Here is a 20,108-nt window from a genome sequence, read left to right on the forward strand (position 1 = left end):
CGGCTTAGGCATTGGAATTGAACCAACTATATCTGACTCCTGCCCACCATGCAGGGAGTCTAGTGAGGGTCAACCACCAGTAGGGGGAGCCCTGTTGATGTACATCAACTGAGAGCTCCCCCAGGGTCCCCGATGGGGTCGTGGCATGGCCCTAGCCCAGGCATAGGCAAACTCAGCCCTCCAGATGTTTTGGGACCACAACTCCCATCATCCCTAGCTAACAGGACCAGTGGTCAGGGATGATGAGAATTGTAGTCTCAAAACTGGAGGGCTGAGTTTGCCTATGCCTGCCCTAGCCCCTACCCGGGCTTTGGACGAGATCCACACCCCCAGACCCCTTTAATGGAATACCGTTAAAATGGAGGGGTAGGTGATGGCCACACCTCCCCTCCCCAGAACCAGGTTTTACCAATGCCTAATCACTAAACTTTACAAAGTTGTGACAATTGCTGTGAGGTAGGTGAAAACCAAGTGGCTGGTGCTAATTTGCCAAGTGGAAAAAATCCTACCAGGCCCCCTCAACCAGCGACCAGCCAAGGTCTATAGGAAGACCAATATAGTGAACACATGAAAAGAGGGCAGGAGGGCGGGAGATCCACGAAGCAGGAACCAAGAGGGTGATTTCCGGCCACGCGGCTGTTTGAATGCAGCAAGCCATGCCCCCCGGCCAACTAGATTGGTCAGCCAGGTGCGTGACCCGGCCAGGAATCCCCTCTAATGCTGTGCATGTGGAGAGCCCGTGGCCAGCGTGCAACACCGCCCTGCCGGGAAGCAGAGCAGCTTTATTACATGTGCATCCTGAAAAGGCAAAATATCACTCCCAGTTAATGTCATTGCCAAAATGTATAATTAAAAAAAGTAAAGGACCCCTAACAGTTAAGTCCAGTTGCAGACGACTCTGGGGTTGTAGCGCTCATCTTGTTTACAGGCCGAGGGAGCCGGCGTTTGTCTGCAGACAATTTTTCCAGGTCATGTGGCCAGCATGACTAAGCCATTTCTGGCGAACCAGAGCAGCGCACGGAAACGCCGTTTACCTTCCCGCCGGAGCGATACCTATTTATCTACTTGCACTTTTTGGTGTGCTTTTGAACTGCTAGGTTGGCAGGAGCAGGGACTGAACAACGGGAGCTCACCCTGTGGCAGGGATTTGAACCACCGACCTTCTGATCAACAAGCCCTAGGCTCAGTGGTTTAGACCACAGCGCCACCCATATAATTACCTGGTTTAGAATACAGATTTGTCCAGTTATAATGCTCTGAGGTGTTAGAAATCGAGAGTCATTGATCTTAGACAGAAGGGCCTACAAAGATACACATGTAAAAGAGCTGCTGCCTAAATGCAGCTCATTCAGATCAGGAAACGTCCCCAAGCTTTTCTTCCAAGGCTCAGGATCCTGATCTAACTCCTCTCTCAGTAGCTCAGGAAATGCACAGTTCTCGGGAGTCTTTTTAAAAATAGCCATTTTCCAGTGGTTTGCACAGCTCTAAGACTGTGTACACACTACGCCTGCAAAGTACACTTTTCCCCCTCAACAAATTCTGGACACTTTAGTTTACCCCTCACAAAGTTAATATTTCAAGCAACCATTAAGAAACTACAGTGCCCAGAATTCTGTGAGGGAAATAATGTGCTTTGAATAAGCTTTAAAGGTATAGTGTGTGTACACAGCCTGAGATTTGAATTAGGGATGGGAGGATTGTACCTGATTTGTACTTCCCAAACCAAAGAGTGAATTAAAACTCAGCTACTCTTTGAACTTCACCTTTCCCCAAATTTTGTGGTGCAGTTTTGTAAACAAAACAAGTGCACAAAAATGCATATTTAATGAAAATTAAGTACAAAATCACATTAGGTAAAACTGTGTAAAAATGCGTATATGAGGAGAAACACACACACAAAAATGCATACAAATTTCCATGCTGGCTTTTTTTAAAAAAGGGAGAGGGGTTAAAGTAAATTGAGGCAGAAATAAATTGAACGTAAGGCTGGAAAAAATAAGAAACTGAGAACACCAAAACTGACCAATTAATTCATCTCTAGCAGTGATTAATGTGAAGAACTTGGAGTGAAAATATATGAAATTTTGAGGGAGCAACTGAAAGTTTACTGGAAAATGGAGGGCTTTTGACAATAATAAAAATGAAGGCAAAACTAAAATCTTGACATTGTAAGCAGAGAGAAAAAGAGAGCATAAAAAGCAAACAAACTTTTTTCCAAATGCTTACTGAGAAATCCCATAAATACTGGGTTAATTCCAAATTAAGGTGAAGGGAATTTAGCCATCACTACTCCCCATCTGCCTCTTGAGGGGCTCTTTCAGGAAATACATTCATTCCTTAACACACAAACATGACACCATCCTTGGGTGGGCAACTTTGGTTTCTCATTTCACCAGTCTTAGTCCAAACCAAGGGTCCCCAGGATTAAGGAAGGGGTGTAGCTCATTTGAAACCTGCTATTTTAAACAAAGCAGTTAATGCAACATGTAGTTTAGACCTCAGAGGCTTCACTTCCAGAGAGACCTGGGAAAGGATTTGAACTCTGAAGAAAGAAGACTCTTAGCATCTCATTGGAAGATAGGAAGTTGCCTTGTACTGAACCAAACCTGTATCAGAAAGTCAGTATTGCCAGGGACTGGACTTGGACTCTTCTGTGTGCAAAGCAGATGTTCTACCACTAAGCTCCAACACCCTCACACTAGCTGAAAATTAGCAAGGCATGCCCAATATCCATTAAAAGGGACAAAATAGGGACAGTAAATTCACCAAGGACAGGGAACACACACACACACACACACACACACAGCCGGCTTTCATTTACTGGGGCAGTTGCAGCGTATGCATTTCAGAAAGAGGTGCTCTGCTGCATGAGAAACAGCAGCGACTCTCCTCATTTTACTCTTTGCCTAATTGGTTCACAGTCACCGAGACTCAAATAAGCCAAGTGTTTAAATAACAACTCCAAAGCCACAGTAAAGATAGAAAAAATTATTGCTTCCTGTCATGGCCAAATATTAAACACAGCACACACCTAATGACTCTATTACTCTCTGGGGAAGGCGCTTTATGAACAATAAAGTCCCAACAGACGTGCACTGTTTGGACTCGGAAGCCTCATTATGAGCTCACTGATCCAATACAATTTACAAGCTCGGTGGAGTCCTCTTGAAATTTAAACACACACATACGAAACACAAAAATACAACCAGCAACTGGAGTTCTAAATAGAATTCCGAGAAAGAAATTAGCTTCAGGACTCTCTATCTGGAAACAAAATAAACAGAGAGGGGAAAGGAGATGGGGCGGGGGATACAAGCACTAAAGGGTTGGGGGTTGAAGGGAAAGGCAGCAGGAGAGAAAGAGAATGAATGAATGAACCCTGTTCATATGCTTAGGATTTAATTTGTGTTGTGAGCAAGGAGGCATGATGAGCCAGTAAGAGAGTTTCTGCACTGCAGGGGCACAGCACTCTGCTATTCATGCCTACCCAAAAGTCAGTTCCATTAAAGCCAGTGGGCCATACACCCAGATAACTCTGCACTGACTGAACCTTAAAACCTGTTTTAGACTGCAGGGCGGATCTCATGCCAGGCAGCATTTTTGCAGCAGGCTGGCTACTTGTGCATCGTCAAAAAGAAGTAGACAAGAGGGTGGCACAAATAATATTTGCATCCGTTAATCTATAGGTCCTTATGCTGATTTACATTTCTTTCTGCAAATTTGGAAGTCATGCTTTAGTTTAAATAGAAATGCAATATATCTTGCCATAGTGGGGAAGGTAGTTCAGTCGGCTGCCCAGATGCTAAGAAACTAAGAAAAGCCCTGCTGGATCAGGCGAGTGGCCCATTCGTCCAGCATCCTGTTCTCACAGTGGCCAACCAGATGTCTATGAGAAGCCACAAGCAGGACCTGAACTTAACAGCACTCTCCCATCCTGTGGTTTCTAGCAACTGGTATTCAGAAGCATACTGCCTAGGACTGTGGTGGTATGATGGTGATGATGGACAACTTAAAGACTCCTCCCGCTCTCTATTTTTACAGTTCTTCATCTTAAATTGTACAGTCCTTCAAATAGAAGTCTCCACTAATTTAAAAGCAAGGGGTGGGTGTATTCCACCACCTTACCCTTAATTTTTCTAGTTAAGCTTGGGGTTTTATGCAGGGGGTGGGTGGCTTTCACATTGTGCATTCAGGTTCTTAGCCCTAGTTGCGTGAGATAAACGACTGGTGAGAGCATTCTTTAATCTTCTACCTTCTGAAGGTTTTTGAATCTCACATTTCTTGTGATTTTGCTATCTTATGGGCAGTCCTAACCCTGATGTGCTGGCAGGGTTGCGATTTGGCCTCTCTCCCCACCCCTGGCTAATCTGGACTTGTTGGCACTTTTCAATTCAAGAGACAATGGAGTGCACCTCTGGAGGTGAAGTCAAACCATTGGAGAATCACAGTGCCTGCTGTGACCGCAGAGACCGGTAACTTGTAACTACTCTCCCATGCTGGTTTTGCTACATTAACAGCACCAAAGTGACCTTTCTGGGGCACAAGCCTAAGCTGTGTGTTTAGAGCATGGGTAGGCAAACTAAGGCCCAGGGGCCGGATCCGGCCCAATCACCTACATCCAGCCCATGGACAGTCCAGGTATCAGCGTGTTTTCACATGAGTAGAACGTGTCCTTTTATTTAAAATGCATCTCTGGGTTATTTGTGGGGCATAGGAATTTCTTCATTATTATTTTTTCCAAAATATAGTCCGGCCCCCCACAAGGTCTGAGGGTCAGTGGACCGGCGCCCTGTTGAAAAAGTTTGCGGACCCCTGGTTTAGAGGTCCTGGGCTGCCCAGAAGACAAATTTCCCTCTCAGCCTCGCTGATGTGGTCCAAAGGAAAATAGAGGAATACATTTGGCACCAGCGTGGATGCAGGAGTTGCTGGAAAGAGGCATACAAGACGCCATCCGACTGTCGTAGGGACTCGACTCAGGATTTGTGTAGTGTTTACATAGCCTTTCCTTCTCCTGAAGACGTCCTGCAAGGCAGCAGGCACAGATTTTTCCTTGGGGTTTACTCGTGAATGAGTATAGCTGGAAGGCAGCAGAGGCTTAGAATCAGAGTTTTCCTTCTAAAAAGCCAGCATAAATGCTTTCCCCTGGCATTTCTACATACAGTGGCTGATGTAATGCCCTGCTGGGGGAAGCTAAGCTGGTGGAAGTTAAACTGGTGTAAAGGGCAAAACTGGGTGAGTCAAGGCCAGAGAATGGGTGGGGAGAGGAATAAACTTAGTTGCATTGCATCCCAAATCCCTTCATTCACTGGTCCCTCTCCCACAGAGCTCAGTGCAACTTAAAAACTACAGTTCTCAGAGTTCCCCAGGAAAAGGGGATTGGCTGTTAAGCCACTCTGGAAATTGTAGCGCATGGCGGGGAATAGGGGATCTCCTAACAATACTCAGCACCCTTAAACTACCGTTCCCAGGATTCTTTAGGGGAAGCCATGACTGTTAAAGTGGCATAAGACAGCTTCAAAGTTATGGTGCAGATGAGGCCTAATATGGCAGTAGATGGGGAGGCTTTGCAAACAAACCCCTTTAACTTGTCAAAAAAAAACCCCAACCCATATTTATATTATTTTGATTAGCTTTTTAAAAATCCCTGTTATGAATTCTGTTGGAGTTAGCAGCTCAGAATAGAAGAAAAGAAAGTGTCAGAATCCTATGCTCAACTCACTGAATTCTCTAAGTTTCTGTAAACTATCCCTAAACACTTTGAGTTAAAAAGTATCTCTCTAAGTCGAAAGGTTAAGTGCAGGATATCAATACATGGTGTAAGTTCTATATACTTCTCTTCAATTTATTAATCTTTATGCCCATGTTTCTAATGTTACCAACAATCTTCATAAAACATATACATATATTTGTTTCTGCTGTTCATATTTTAGAAACAAATTAGCCCAACTAATTCTCTCAGCCAGTGCATCCCCTCCATGCAAATAATTTCCTTAATAAACGTATCAGTTTTGCTCATCTTATAAACTTGTCTCTAATGGTAGTTTTAATTCCATGTCTATTCTTGAAGAACAAAGCTGCTGGGTTTCAGTAGGGTACATTGGTTTATTTTGGCAACAGAGTTTAAAGGTGGTATAGTGAAGACAGAATTCTCTAAGTGTGAGCAGGGGTGAGAGGGAAATTGACTCAATTTGCATATGCATGTGCACTTCCCCTAATCACAATTCCCAAACCAATAAGCAAACTGAAACACAAAGCTATCCTTCAAAATTTGCACCTCTCTGAATTTTGTGATGCAATTCTCCAACTTTAAAACATGACCCCAAAATGCATATATTAGTGGGGGAAATATACAGAATGACATATGATGGACAATTCATTGCAAAAATGCATATATGTTTTAAATTGTTTTATCCCTTGTTATGTAATAGAATAACAGTAATAATAATAAGAAACAAATAATTAAAAAACATAAAATAATAATTAAAACAATAGGCAACATTGCATACAAAAATTGCATATGTTAGGAGAAATGTGCATAAAAATGCATATATATTTTCCTGCAGACTTTTCATAAAAGAAAACATCACAAACTGATATAGAAACGGGGTGAAGGGAATTTAAGGTTGTCAAAATGTGAAGCCAGGACAACCTGGAATTGACAGATTTCTCCATCCAAAACTATCTGAGAACTTTTGTAGACACCAGCTGACATCACACTGTGATGTTCTGCTTCTTCAAATGACTTGTGCAAGTGAGACTTACTCTTCCCATCTGCAGTCCCCTACATACTCCCCAAATTTGCTCCAGAGGTTTGGAAGATCACATGAAGAAGAGTGAGGTGGGGCTGCAAGGAGAGGAGAGGAAAGGAGAAGTCCTGTTGGATCCTGTGGCACAATGGCAGGTCTTGCCCATACCTCATGGAACCACACCTCAAAAGGTTTTTAAAACAGGGAAAGAGAGAAGATATCCATATTGGGATATCCATACAGTGGTACCTTGGTTGTCGAACTTAATCTGTCCGTTCAACTCCCGGAACCGTTCGAAAACTAAAGTGTGGCTTCCGATTGGCTGTAGGAGCTTTCTGCACTCAACCGGAAGCTGCAGAAGCCACGTCAGATGTTCGGCTTCCAAAAAATGTTCGCAAACCAGAATACTTATTTCCAGGTTTGAGGCGTTCAGGACCTGATTTGTTTGGGAGCCAAGCCGTTCAACAACCAAGGTACCACTGTATTGTTTCATCCCCAAGCCCCTGAAAGAATAAAACTATTCCTGGAGGGAAAAGATCTCTCTCTCTCTCTCTCTCTCTCTCTCTCTCTCTCTCTCTCTCTCTCTCTCTCAGCCCCCAGGGACTTCTGAGGAATCATATTGCCTTGAGGGGAAGGGAGGAGAGACAGCCTACAGCCTCTTCAAGATAAGCAGTTGCTTGTCTTTTCTGTTTCATTGTATAATTCATACTGGTACTTAGAATTGTGTTCAGCTAATTTACAGTAGGCACACTGAAGTTAATGGATCTAGGTGAGTCATGTTCATTCTTTCCAGTGGGTGTATTCTGAACAGGAACAACATTTTAATTTAATTGAATTTAAATATATATTTTTACGGAAACAACTTTGTGATATCCTCACACACAGAAAATAGAAAAGTTTTTCTTCTCACAGGCTCCTGGTCTTCTTATTTGTCCTCCCTTTTTACTACTTGTTCTTTTCCCTATTTGTGAGCACCTTGGGAAATACAGTAAGAAACAGACCATACTCACAAGGGACAAATATCCAGCACACAAGGGAATCAGCTGTATGTATTAAGATTTGACAACGTCCTTTGTAATATGTTCTTGACAGCAGCTGCTCAAGAAGGAAGAATGCCTGTCCTCGTGGAGACTGGTCCATTACAGCGAAGGGGAGACTGCCTTTCTTCTGCCTTGCAACCAGCCCAGGGTGTGGCTCTGCCTGCCAGCTTAGACTCAATGCTGCCCCTTGTAGAACTGAGCAGGGAGGAGGGTGGGAACAAAACTAGAAATAATTGGCTCTAGCTCAAACTTATTCTTGGTCTCTCTGCCTTCCATCCTGTCAATTCTGAAGGCCAACTACCATCGCTTGCCGGTCTCCTGTAGATGTGCCAGACTTAAAGCAACTAGCAGGCTCATTGTTAACCTGGATTTCAGGCCTGACATTTGATGCCTGAGGTTAAGCTGTTGCTGAGAGAAACATCTAGTCCAATCCCATGCAATGCAGTAATCCTGCCCACAACTGTTCCTGGGCAGGTTTGAACCACCAACCTTCTGGGTTGCAAGACACATTGTTCCATTGTGCCATACTTGATCAGATGCATGAGCATTTGGGATGCGGCTTCATGCTTCTAGCTTTCTGTTTCCCAGAACCTACCTTTAGTCTTCCTAATAAGAGAGGACATCTTCCAAAATAAATCATTGTGAAGTCTCGGAACCTGCTTGGCTGCAGCAGAGAAGTCCAAGGTGACTGTTTCAGCTCCAAATTACTAGATTCTGTATGTAGAGTCATCTTTTTATTTTTTATGTTTTCACCCTGTGCTTCTTCAGGGAACAATGGGCATTTGGTCCTAGCCTAACACGCTCTAACCACTATACAACACTACTGCTAGGGAAAGGATGGTTTTCTCCAGCAGGCCCCTGCTAGTGATCTAGAAGGCCTCAGAGTCAAGGCACAGTTGCTTCAGTTCCTTTTAACAAAGCTCTTCTCTGACCCAGGTCTGCCCCTCCCCTCCTGAGTCACCAACTCCCCAGAAGGGCTGACCATGTGAAAAGCTTTCTCCTTCAGCAAGATGCTGGGAAAAGAAGCGACCAGCTTGCTGCATGCAGAAGTGGACTTCTCCCCCGCCTGCTGTGGCCATTGCTGACAGTTTTTTGCTTTCAATGTTATCTGGTTAGAACTCAGAGTGCTTTCGCTTCAGGACGGAGGCAGTGTGGTGAGGAGAGAAGAAATCCAGTGTTCTTTAAAAGGGACCAAGGCAGCCATTTGTCAAGTGACAGGGCAAAAGCACACCAAGTTACTGATTCCTCACAAACATCCCCAGCTACTAAAAAATTAATCAGCAGCAGATGGCACAACAGCAGTTCGTCGCAGGAGAGCCAGGCTAGAGCAGCAAACAAAAGCATTTGGACTCGGCAGGACAAGTGGGGAGATCACTGCAAGCTCAGGAGGGGAGAGGCGTGTGTGCAGAGGGGCTTTTGGCTGGCTCCCGTGGAGAGGCCTGGGAAGAGAGAGATGTGTCCTGCACCACAGTAGGTAACAAGCAGCCTGGCCTTGACAACCATGCAGCCAACAGGGAAAAGAAGACTTGGGAACAGTTCCAAAACATGCCATGGCTGGGTCAACTTCCTTGGTTCGCATGGGGACATGAAAGGTGTCTGCTTGCTTCCATAGGAGTGGTATCCACATTTTTACTCTTCAGGCTGTGTTTCTCAAACTTGAGACTTCAGCTGCTGGTTGGACTACAACTCTTGCCATCCCTAACCACCGGCCCTGCTAGCTAGGGATGATGGGAGTTGTAGTCCAACAACACTTGGGGACCAAAGTTTGAGAAACATTGCTCCCAGGGAACACTTTTATCAGAGGTTTGTCGGCCATGGATTCCCAGAACAACTGGGCGATCCATGAGGCAGACTGAGGCAGCTGTGGTTGTGGTGGTTTCTGGGTTCTAGTGAGATCTCACAAGAGCCCTGTGGAATCTTGCAAGAGCCCCACAAGATCTAGCAGAGGCCTCCAGTGGCCTTGAATGACCTTCCTGAGATGCCTTGCTTACTTGGTTCCCAGGAAGATTGTGTGGGGCTTCTGGGCGATATTGCAAGGTCCTTGCCAGAAGTCATAGCTATGTCACACTGGTAAGAAAGACTTAGGTGGGCAGTAAGAGGGGTGGTGGGTGGCACAAATGCAAGGTGGCACCTTCCCATTTTGCCTTAAGTGGCAAAGCAGGATGAACCACCCCTGGAAGAAGGCAGGCAGGTGGGGGCTGGCTGAAGGCAAACTGAGGTTGGTGGGCCAGTGCCCTATTTGCCCTGATGGACTAACCTGATGGACTGTAACTTCCTGACTTCCTGGGTAGAGTTCTAGGGCATGGGCAGGCCAAAAGCAGATTGGGATCTAGTGGTACGTCTGAGGGCAATTTGAAGTAGATCAGCAAAGTTTCATATTCCCTATAGTTTGACAGCAAGTGGAGTTGGCAACAAAGTGTTGCAGAGTCAAGTGCTCCCTGATCAGAATTCCAGCTAATCAAGTCTACATATACACATAATTTTCCATCCCGCACCGCACTCCAGTAGCCATGCCCACTGAATATGCTCAGTCTCTATTGGACAATTTGGGGGAGGTCTCTCCTTAGGTTTTTTTCCTTAACAGGGGTGCCAACTATAAGGGGTGAAAGGGGCTTTGGCCCCCTCAATATTTGTGGACAGGGAGCCCCCAAAGAGATTGGCCTCTTGCCTGCAAACACGCCCTCTGCGCTCCCCATCCCCCACCACCAACATGGAGGGTGATTTTTCCACGCTCTCCTCTCCAGCTCCTGCCACTGGCAGGAAGATCTCTGCGGGGGTGTCTGGTTCTCCCCCCCAAAAAAAAAATGTGCATGATGTGCATATGATGTCACACAATGCCAGGCCCCTTCATTGGGGGGGGGGCAAGTCAGCACCCCTGTTCCTTAAGAATTCTTTTTGCACTTCTTCAAACCTCAAGGTCCCCACCCCTGAATTTGCTAATACTTGTGTGAGACTGATGCTATCTTGATCACATAAACAATGGCCCTGGCAGCCTAAACATTACAAATGAATTGAACAATTATAGCAAGTGAAAGTTCTCAGCCACAGTGGGCCTTTTGCTAATTGCTCTTTTCTCAGACTCTGTGTTCCTCACCTTTAAAACAGGAGCATTCATTGGTTGATTTGAGAAGAGACATTTGCAATTCTGCTGGTCAGTTTTAACCTCTTTTTCACAGGTTGCCATCCACATGTACTAGTCCCACCCCTCTCGCGTCATGTGCCCAGGCCCTAATGTCCACATGTCAAGTGAGAGGTCAGCAAAGCAATACCAATCTGTGTACTGTTGTACATGGGGAGGTGCTGCATGCGCTCAGGGCTCCTATGTGTTCAGCTACATGTGCTCAGGTGCCCTTTGCAAATGGCCAAATCACTGTGTGGACTTTCAGGCCACATGGCCAGCTGGCTAGCATGCTCCAGATCCCACTCCAGGTCCTTGAATTTTCAGCTTTCATTCATGATAAAAAAATAAGTCTCTAGCCCTAAGGAAGTTAGATTGGCTTCAACCAGAGCCAGGGCCTTTTCAACTCTGGCCCCGGCCTGGTGGAACGCTCTGCCTCATGAGACCAGGGTCCTGCAAGATCTGATTTCTTTCCGCAGGGCCTGTAAGACAGAGCTGTTCCGCCTGGCCTTTGGCTTGGAGCCAATTTGATTCCCTCCCCCTATTTCTTTTTTCTTTTCCTTCTCCTCCTGCAATGAGGCTACATTTTAATATTTTAATGTTCCATTATTTTAATGTTGTATTTTATTTTTGTTTTTAAGTTGTAATCATTCTTCTTGTTTTTATTATTGCTTGTAAGCCGCTCTGAGCCCGGCCTTGGCTGGGGAGGGCGGGGTATAAATAAAAAATTATTATTATTAGTTCTCTTACTTGTGGAGATGTTCCAGGTTCTCTAGTTTTCTTACATTTTATTTTATTAATATTTAATACAATCAAATATATTTAACCTTTTTGAGCTACTGGTAATTATGATCTGGCTGTTCCAGAAAGAATCCTTCTACTACATCCACTCACTGTGAAATTTCTAGCCATGAGCCTGCCCTTGTAGACTTCCAAGGGTTATTTTATCCTGGGGGGTACTTTAGCCTGGGAAACAAGGACTTGAAACCTGGTGCTCCCGAGTCCAACAATCCACTTGTGACTGGGGGCTTGTTGCTGTCAAAGCCTTTTCATCCTTGCTCTACAACAACAATAATCCTCAGATTCCTACAAACCAAAACTTTCACATTCTTTAAAAAAAAAAAAAGCAACCCAAGTTTCTAGCCCTCATTTATGCTCCACAGCAATGAGGGCTGGAAAACCACATGTATTTATTTTTAAAGATCTAAAACACTTAAAAATCGAAGCTTTTCACAAATATAGTAGATACAATGACAATTTCTGGACCTACCAAACCATTTGGAGATATTGGAAATGGAAAGTTGTGTAGAAAAATGAATGAAACATTAACAGAGATGTAGTTATGTTCACTTTTGAATTATAGAGGGGGGTGTATGCTAAGACTTTTGATTTGGCTTGGGAAACTCAATTTTCTCACATATTTTATTTCAAAGTGTATTAAAGCTACAATCTTATGCACTCCTATATGGGAGCAACCATCTCATAAGTATGCAGTAGACCAGTGTTTCCCAAACGTTTTTGGGCAACGGCACACCTGTTTACCGGAAAAAAATCTCGCGGCACACCACCATTAAAGCCCCGCCCCGTGACGTCAGCGCGCAGCGTCACGCCGGGAGGGACGCACAAAAGTGAAAGTTTTTTCCCTCCCCCTTGCCGGGGTGGGAGGAGGCAGCAGAGCGAGGGACTGAGGGACGGCGGCAGCTGAGGCGGCCACCCCTCGACGCCGTCCCAAAAGCCGCCAAAAAGCCCTAAAAAAAGAGGAGCAGCACAAAAAACACACCACACACGGGGGGCGTGTTCTAATTTGCTTCTAACTCCGGGTTAGAGCGCAGCACGTGGAGGATGGGTGGGGAAAGAGAGAGGAGGCGCACTGATAGAACGCCAGGCACGGGGGCCGCCAGGGAGAGCCAGCGCGCGCCCCACCCCGGACGCTCGCGGCCACCGCCATCCCTCCCTCCCAGGGAAGGCGGGATTAGAGCAAGCGCCCGGGCAGCAAGAAGCGCGCGCGCGCCGGCCCTGCCCTGGATCCCTCAGAACCGCCAGTCTCTGGGAAAGTGGGCTTGGCTTCAGAACTCTCAGGCAGCAGCACCCGCCGCCCGGCAAGGCTTCCCATTGGGAGGCGCGAATGCTTTAGTGGGCGGGGATTGGTGCAAATATAGGCAGGGCGGGCTGAGAGGAGGAGCCGCCGCCGAGGAGCAGCGACACCAGCAGCGTTTCCTCTCCCCCCTCCCCTCCCGTGTCAACAAGCGGGGCGCCTGCGCCGGGGGTTTGCGCGTCAGGCAGGCAGCCAGGCAGGCAGACGGCGAGAGCCCCGCGCTGGGCAGCCGCTGCTCGCCGCCGCCGCCCCGCGTCTCGCCGCCCGACTCGCCCGCCTCCCTCCCACGGCACACCAGCCGATGTCTCACGGCACAGTAGTGTGCCGCGGAACACCGGTTGGGAAACACTGCAGTAGACATACTTAGGCCTTTGCTATAAACCTGGAAATTTTGCTTGATAAATCAGAGGCAAACAGCATAAAATGCACACTAGGGTTATATTTGTTATGGCCTTGGCTTTTACAAGAATAACTCTTACCAATGAAAATTAAGAGGGAGATAAAGCAAATGGGTGTTTGCATCATTGGAACGAAGGCTGCAGCAGAAACATCTTGTGCTGTGAAGAAATTTTTGGAGAGTATTCAAGGTTAAAAAATGTTGACAAGAGGAGTTTATGTTCTCCAACCACAGATTCCCACTCCCCTTCTTCCAACTCATTTATAAAGCTGAAGAAGAAAGATACTATCCATTCTGGAAGCTGTTGTCACTGCTTTACAGAACTGGACAGCTCTCTGTAGTGGGATTTGGCAAGTGAAGTGGGGGCAAACTAAAAGAAGCAGGAGATATGTCACTCCTTCTTTTTAAAAAGAGAGACTCTGGAAAGAAGCTTTGTTCAGTACAAGAGATATAGGAAGCTGCCTTATACAAAGTCAGATCTTTTAAAGCACATGACTCCCCCAAAGACTCCTGGGAACTGTAGTTTACCCCTCACAGGCCTACAATTCCTAGCGCCCTTAAAAAACTACAATTCCCAGAGTTCTTTGGGGAAAGTCATGTGCTTTAAATGTATGGAATGAGTGTGACCAAAGACTATAGAGAACATTTCTCCAGTCTTGAAACAGTCTGACCTACCTCACAGGAACATTGTGAGAAACTTATTACTGTGAACTCTTTGGAAGGAGGACTGGAACAAACTGATATGTTTTAAGAACCATGTTGACAGGATACCTCATCACTATCTTGGTACCCATTCATTTCCCCCCGTTTCCTTTACTTCATTTAAATCAAACAAACATACAAATACTTAATGAACAAGAAGTGACAGAATTGAGATCTCTCACTCAGAGAGATCACAGAGGGAGAGGGAGAGTTTAGAGTTTCTTTCAAAGTCTTCCACTGATTTATAAGTATAAATTCTTATAACAAAGTTAACCATGCCATTTCTTCTAGTTTAGTTCTGTTCCATCGCGTAAGAAAGGCTTCCCAAACTCAATTTTGCTTGTTTCATCACACACAAGTACATTTCCTTAAAAGCCATTATCTTACACTTCAACTCAGTGTGGACCTTTCTACAACGATCTCACACAAATGGCTTTTTGTCATTTTCCCCAATATTTTTAAAGCAATAATCATCCCACGCCCTGTCAGCAAATTCTACCAAGTTCTACCAAGTTTTATTTCCAACAAAACTTTTCATGTCAGTTAATAAAATAACTTGTGCTGGCATTTTGTTTACCAACATCCATTCACTATCCTTTTATATCTGCAGCCCTGACCTACGCAAATTAACTCAGAGGTAAACCTTGCTGAGTTCAAAGGGACTTGCTTCCAAGTAAATATGGGTAAGATTGAAGCCTTGATCAGTAGTGCAATGGCTACTCAAAAATAAGTCTGATTGTTTTAAATGGAGCTTGTTGTTGATTCCACATGAACTGGATTGCAGACTTAAAATAAAAATTTTAAAGCGCACACTGATTGGAATGCTCCGGTTAATTTAAGGAGCATGTGGTTTTTAATACAGGAGTCACTTTAAAAGAGGCATGCACCCTTGAAATTAGGTGGAATGCCTCTTCTCTGTAAATAAATACATACTGTTAAGTAATGGTGTCAAGTAGCAACTCCTGGGTGCATCATCTAAATACAAAGGCTGTGTGCACACTATACCTGAGCTGGAAAAGGGATCTTTTTGTGGGAAGGGGGGCAGCTCAAAGAAAATGTGGAAAGGGCAGATGCCACATGCGAGGGATCATTAGGAAAGGGGCTGAATATAAATGTGCCAGCAGCACAGTGCTGAACCACAATGCCCTAAATTGTTGGAACAGCTGAAAGCTGGGAAGGAGGCACATAACACCCACCCAGCTCCTCCTGCAACTGTCACCACAGCCAGGACTATGAGACACATCAGTAGCAGTCACCCAGGGAGGGCATCCTGGCCTGTGTGGGACTAACATCTAGCCTCTGCAATGGCCAGGAAACTCAGCTGCAGAAGGGCATTTGCTGGGATGCCGAAGAACAAAAGGAGTGAGGACTTACCTACATTGTTGCTCTGCTGCAGTGACTATTGCATCACCATTTATTTTAACTGTTATCTGAATATATACTGTAAGCTGCCTCGAGAACTTTGGTTGGTAGGTAGGTATAGATAAGTTTAGAGCCCATGGCTTCCCCCAGAGAATCCTGGGAACTGTAGTTGGGAATTGTAGCTCTGTGAGGGATATACTACAGTTCCCATGATTCTTTGGGGAAATCTGTGTACTTTAAATGTATGGTGTGTATGCAGCCAAAGTAAGAGTCTTTTTTTCTTCAGAACTATGAAAATGTATGCGTGATTAGTCCATCACTGAAACGTCATATGCTGAATAGATAGCCATTTATTTTAATAAATTCTTAATAATTTTATATTTCTATAATTTTTGTAAAAATTGCCATTTTGCCCCCAAAGCACAGTTTGGCATACATATGAGTGGTGAGATGAGCTCCATTGGAAGGGATGTCTAGGGAAGTGAGTTGCTTATGTCTCTGGCAGAACTATGTCAAAATGCAACAATTTTGTGGGAATTGCATGAGACCAGTTTGTACAAATTGCAAAATTTGAGCTATATATTAAACTCTTAACTATCCTACTGGAATGGTGGAGACCTAGGCTGTTTCTGTAAGAAATTAACCCAAAATCCCTTGACACTTAGATGCAATTGACGTGGGCTGATGAACTGATGGAAAGAGATTGGATACAAAGCATGTGAGATCTTCTGATCACACAACAAATCTGGACCATGCAAGAGAGAGATGAAAACTGGATCACTTCAGAAAAGACTGGTGGAAAGCAGACCAGTGCATGGAAGACAGGTGGCCAGACCAGGACTGTTGTGTGTGGGAAGAATAGGACTGACCCTTTTCTTTTACGTATCATCTTCCCAGTGCAAATCATACTCCACCCCTCTCATTTCTGTTGTCATTGGAAGGTGCTGATTAATGAAAATCTGACATCTTCAGGGACAAACAGATGCTGGAGGAAGAAGCCGTTTCTGGCAGGAAAAAGGCACAGAGAGGAAATTATTAACCCCTTCCTCCACACGTGCCACACTTTCAATCTGCATAGGAGCTCTGCACAGTTGCTTTTTGCAGAATAATAATAATAATATAATTCTGCATTAAACATGCTTTAGAGAAACCTCTGGAAGTAGCATGATGCATTGCCCCAAATGCTATCATTTCACAGAATTCCTGAAGCAATTCCAGATATGATTTTCACATTCTGTTGATCAAACCTCTTGACAGATTTTATTTTTTTTACTAAAATGCACCTCCCAAAATAATAATAATAACCAGGCACCATAAAGTTAATTTTTTTATTTTACTTTTTAAAAGTAGCAGATGAAAAGCACTATCCTTAACTCTCTCACAGGAGGAAATGCTTCTGAGACAGTTCCTAATGCAACTAACATTTATCGTCCAGAAACAAATCAAACAAATTTTCTTTTCCCCCTTCAAAATTATTTCCTTATTAATGAGCAAAATTCATGCCAACTTAAACAATTAATAAATCTCATACAATTAATAGACGAGGGCTGCAATTCTATAGCCAGCTACCTGGGAGTAAGGTCCGTTGAGTTCAGTGGGACTTACTTATTAATAGACTTGTATAGGGCTGTGCTATACGATTTATTTAAAAGTCTTAAGTCATGCCCAACCATTCCCTTTACTGGGGCCCTTGAGGCAGAGTGAAGGAGCCTGCCTCAGGTGGCAGAATCTTGCAGGAAGTGCCTCTGCAGGCATACTGCCCACCCCTGCTGCCGCCAGGTTTGTGCAGTGGCAATGGCTTCCAGTGAGAGCTCATGAGACTTCCACAAGTTCTTTCAAGAGATCCATGAGATCTCGCCATAAGCTGCAGCCATGTGACTGTGGTAAGACACTGAAACAGAACAGGCCGCCCTTGCCCTCCACCTTGCAGAACAGAACTTTGCAATCGTGTAATTTTGTTCACCAGTATGTCTGAAGGAAATGGAACTGTATCCTTTTAACTTATCACATACATACATACTGTACATGTAAAAACACACACATACCTGCTTCCAACTCTTGTATTGTTTCAGAGGAGAAAGAGAAGTAATAGAGAAGTAATAGAGATGTTCCAGATCACATTGTGAACCATCAGTCTACTCACAACAACAAACAACAACAACAACTAATAGTAATAATAATAATAATAATAATAATAATAATAATAATAATAATAATACATGACATTTGCTGTACTTAAGTAGCCCAACAACAGATGGGAACTTGAAGGTCATAGGGCACGCCCTGCACAGGGCAGGACTCTTACTTTCGCAGCATGTTTCACAGGTAGCTAACCTCTGCTTAACCTCTGCTTAAACTCCAGAACAGGTCCAATACATTGTTCTGCCTGAGGCAGAGGACAAGATGGCAGCCCCTTCCTATTTCATGCACAGAAGCCAACCGGACTAGCAGCTGAATCTAACTTCAGCACTAGTAACAGAGGACATTGATGAGCATCATCCATTGCATCTGAGGCAGCAGATTAGTTTACACAGAGGCAGGTGACTGGCGGCGTGAGGTTTATGAGGAACAGCCAGGATGCTGCCACTGCTGCCCTCCAGCAACTGCCGCCTGATGCAGTTGCCTCACTTTGTCTAATGGCAGGGCTAGCTGCATTATATACCTTCAGAAAAGGAGAAGCCACCACCTCCTGAAGCAGTCTGTTTTATTGCCAAATAGCCCTTAACTCAACATGTAGCTGAATCCTGCTTCCTTGCAATTTCCAAACATTGTCCTCTGGAGCAACATGAGTAATTTCAGGGAAATTACAATAAATGCATTCATGTGGGTGATTGTCTGTGTTGTGTTGAGGGGTTCAGTCCACGACACACACATACACTTCTAACAGCTTCCACCTACAGTGGTCATATTCAACTTAATGATCTATATTGATGCACAGTGTCTCTTTCAACCATATACAAGACCTCCAAAGCAACAGGCACCACCAGACACACACACACAAAAGCTTATCAAACTTCATGAGCTCATTCTCTTCCCAAAAAGTGACTGTTAATTTCACCACCAATATATCAGCCAACTTCAAACCCTGTTTGCTACCAATTTTTCATTAGAGGCCCCAAATTGCAATCAGGATACAAAAGGGAACACTTTTTGACTCTGGCTCAGAAAGAAACAACTCTTGAGACAAAGCAAATGTGGAAATGCAACGATCTGCAGAAAAGTTTATAGTAATTCCAATGCCAGGCATTTCAAACTTGGCTAATGCTTTTTCCACAAGAATGTGCCTGCAACATCATTATTTTATAAAGGAATGTTAATGAAGCAGCAAGCGGGACCTGAAATGCTATCTCTGTTCTACATATCCAGCAGGAGCCCATCCCTCACCAAACAGACAACATCAAGCATGCTGCCACACAATAAAGACTTAGCCAAGCTTAGATAAGCAAACAGAAGACATTATATTTTTTTTAAAAAAGACATTCCATCAAAGAAGGCCAATAAATTTTGAGAGCCTCCCCCCCCAAAAAAAATAGTACAGTACTAACATCAACTGTTAAGCAGATACTTGCATCAAGATTCTCCACCTCATCCAGTTGCACATGATAAAAAAAACCTTGCTCTTTGTTTTTGTTGCTTTTTTAAAACTTAACTTTTATTTCCTACCTGTCGATGATCACAGGGTCTGAAGGAGTCTCATTGCGGTTTCCACAGCTTTTCTTTTCACAACAACGGCTGGAGATTGAAGGAAACAAACAAAAAAGGATCATAATTCACTAAGTATAACCAAGGTGGGCACCAGAGGCAGGTATCATTGGGCCCCACCTTCTGTCGGGGGCCCCACTGCCATGCTCCTACCTCCCCTTGGTCCTCCTCCTCCTTCTCCTTAGAATCATAGAATCATAGAGTTGGAAGAGACCACAAGGGCCATCGTGTCCAACCCCCTGCCAAGCAGGAAACACCATCAGAGCACTCCTGACATATGGTTGTCAAGCCTCTGCTTAAAGACCTCCAAAGAAGGAGACTCCACCACACTCCTTGGCAGCAAATTCCACTGTCGAACAGCTCTTGCTGTCAGGAAGTTCTTCCTAATGTTTAGGTGGAATCTTCTTTCTTGTAGTTTGAATCCATTGCTCCGTGTCCGCTTCTCTGGAGCAGCAGAAAACAACCTTTCTCCCTCCTTGTCTTCATCATACACTGCCCTGCCTTCTCCAAACATCTGAGCCCAGAGTGGGAAACCTTTCACAGCATGATGTTTCCAATCCTTTCAGGACAACATTCTGGGAGTCACATGCCAATGACAGACAGGACCAAAAGCAAATGTGGGTGAAATAACAAATGTCAAAATTACCTCTGCACAGGAGGCTATAGGAGGCTAGTTTCTACATTCCCTCACATGTCTTGCTTTGTCCTCCTTCCAGGCAAGCAAGAGGCATTATCAGAGTTCAACGACACATTCCAGTCAGGCAGAAACAGCCACTGTTTCTAGGTCATTGTGGGAAATGGCTGCCCACCGTCTCCAGTCCACACCAGAGCCCCTCTCAAACCCGGGGCCAGCCTTGCAATTGCACCTTCCCAATTTTTTAATAATGTCATGATAAATACAGAACAGCCCAGGCCTTCAAGTAATTTTTAATGTCACTGAGTGGCT

General features: G+C 44.6%; 1 protein-coding gene across 2 annotated transcripts in view; it reads right to left on the reverse strand.

Moving 5' to 3' along the window:
• The window catches only part of EBF2 (EBF transcription factor 2), a 252,915-nt gene that overhangs the window by 213,050 nt on the left and 19,757 nt on the right, over positions 1-20,108 (reverse strand). For both annotated transcript variants that reach the window (XM_028708250.2, XM_028708249.2), the window contains exon 6: positions 19,124-19,192. In XM_028708250.2, the coding sequence (XP_028564083.1) occupies positions 19,124-19,192 (69 nt within the window). The remainder of the gene's footprint in view (positions 1-19,123; positions 19,193-20,108) is intronic.

Source organism: Podarcis muralis, chromosome 15, assembly GCF_964188315.1.
Source record: "Podarcis muralis chromosome 15, rPodMur119.hap1.1, whole genome shotgun sequence".
NCBI classification, from domain to species: domain Eukaryota; kingdom Metazoa; phylum Chordata; class Lepidosauria; order Squamata; family Lacertidae; genus Podarcis; species Podarcis muralis.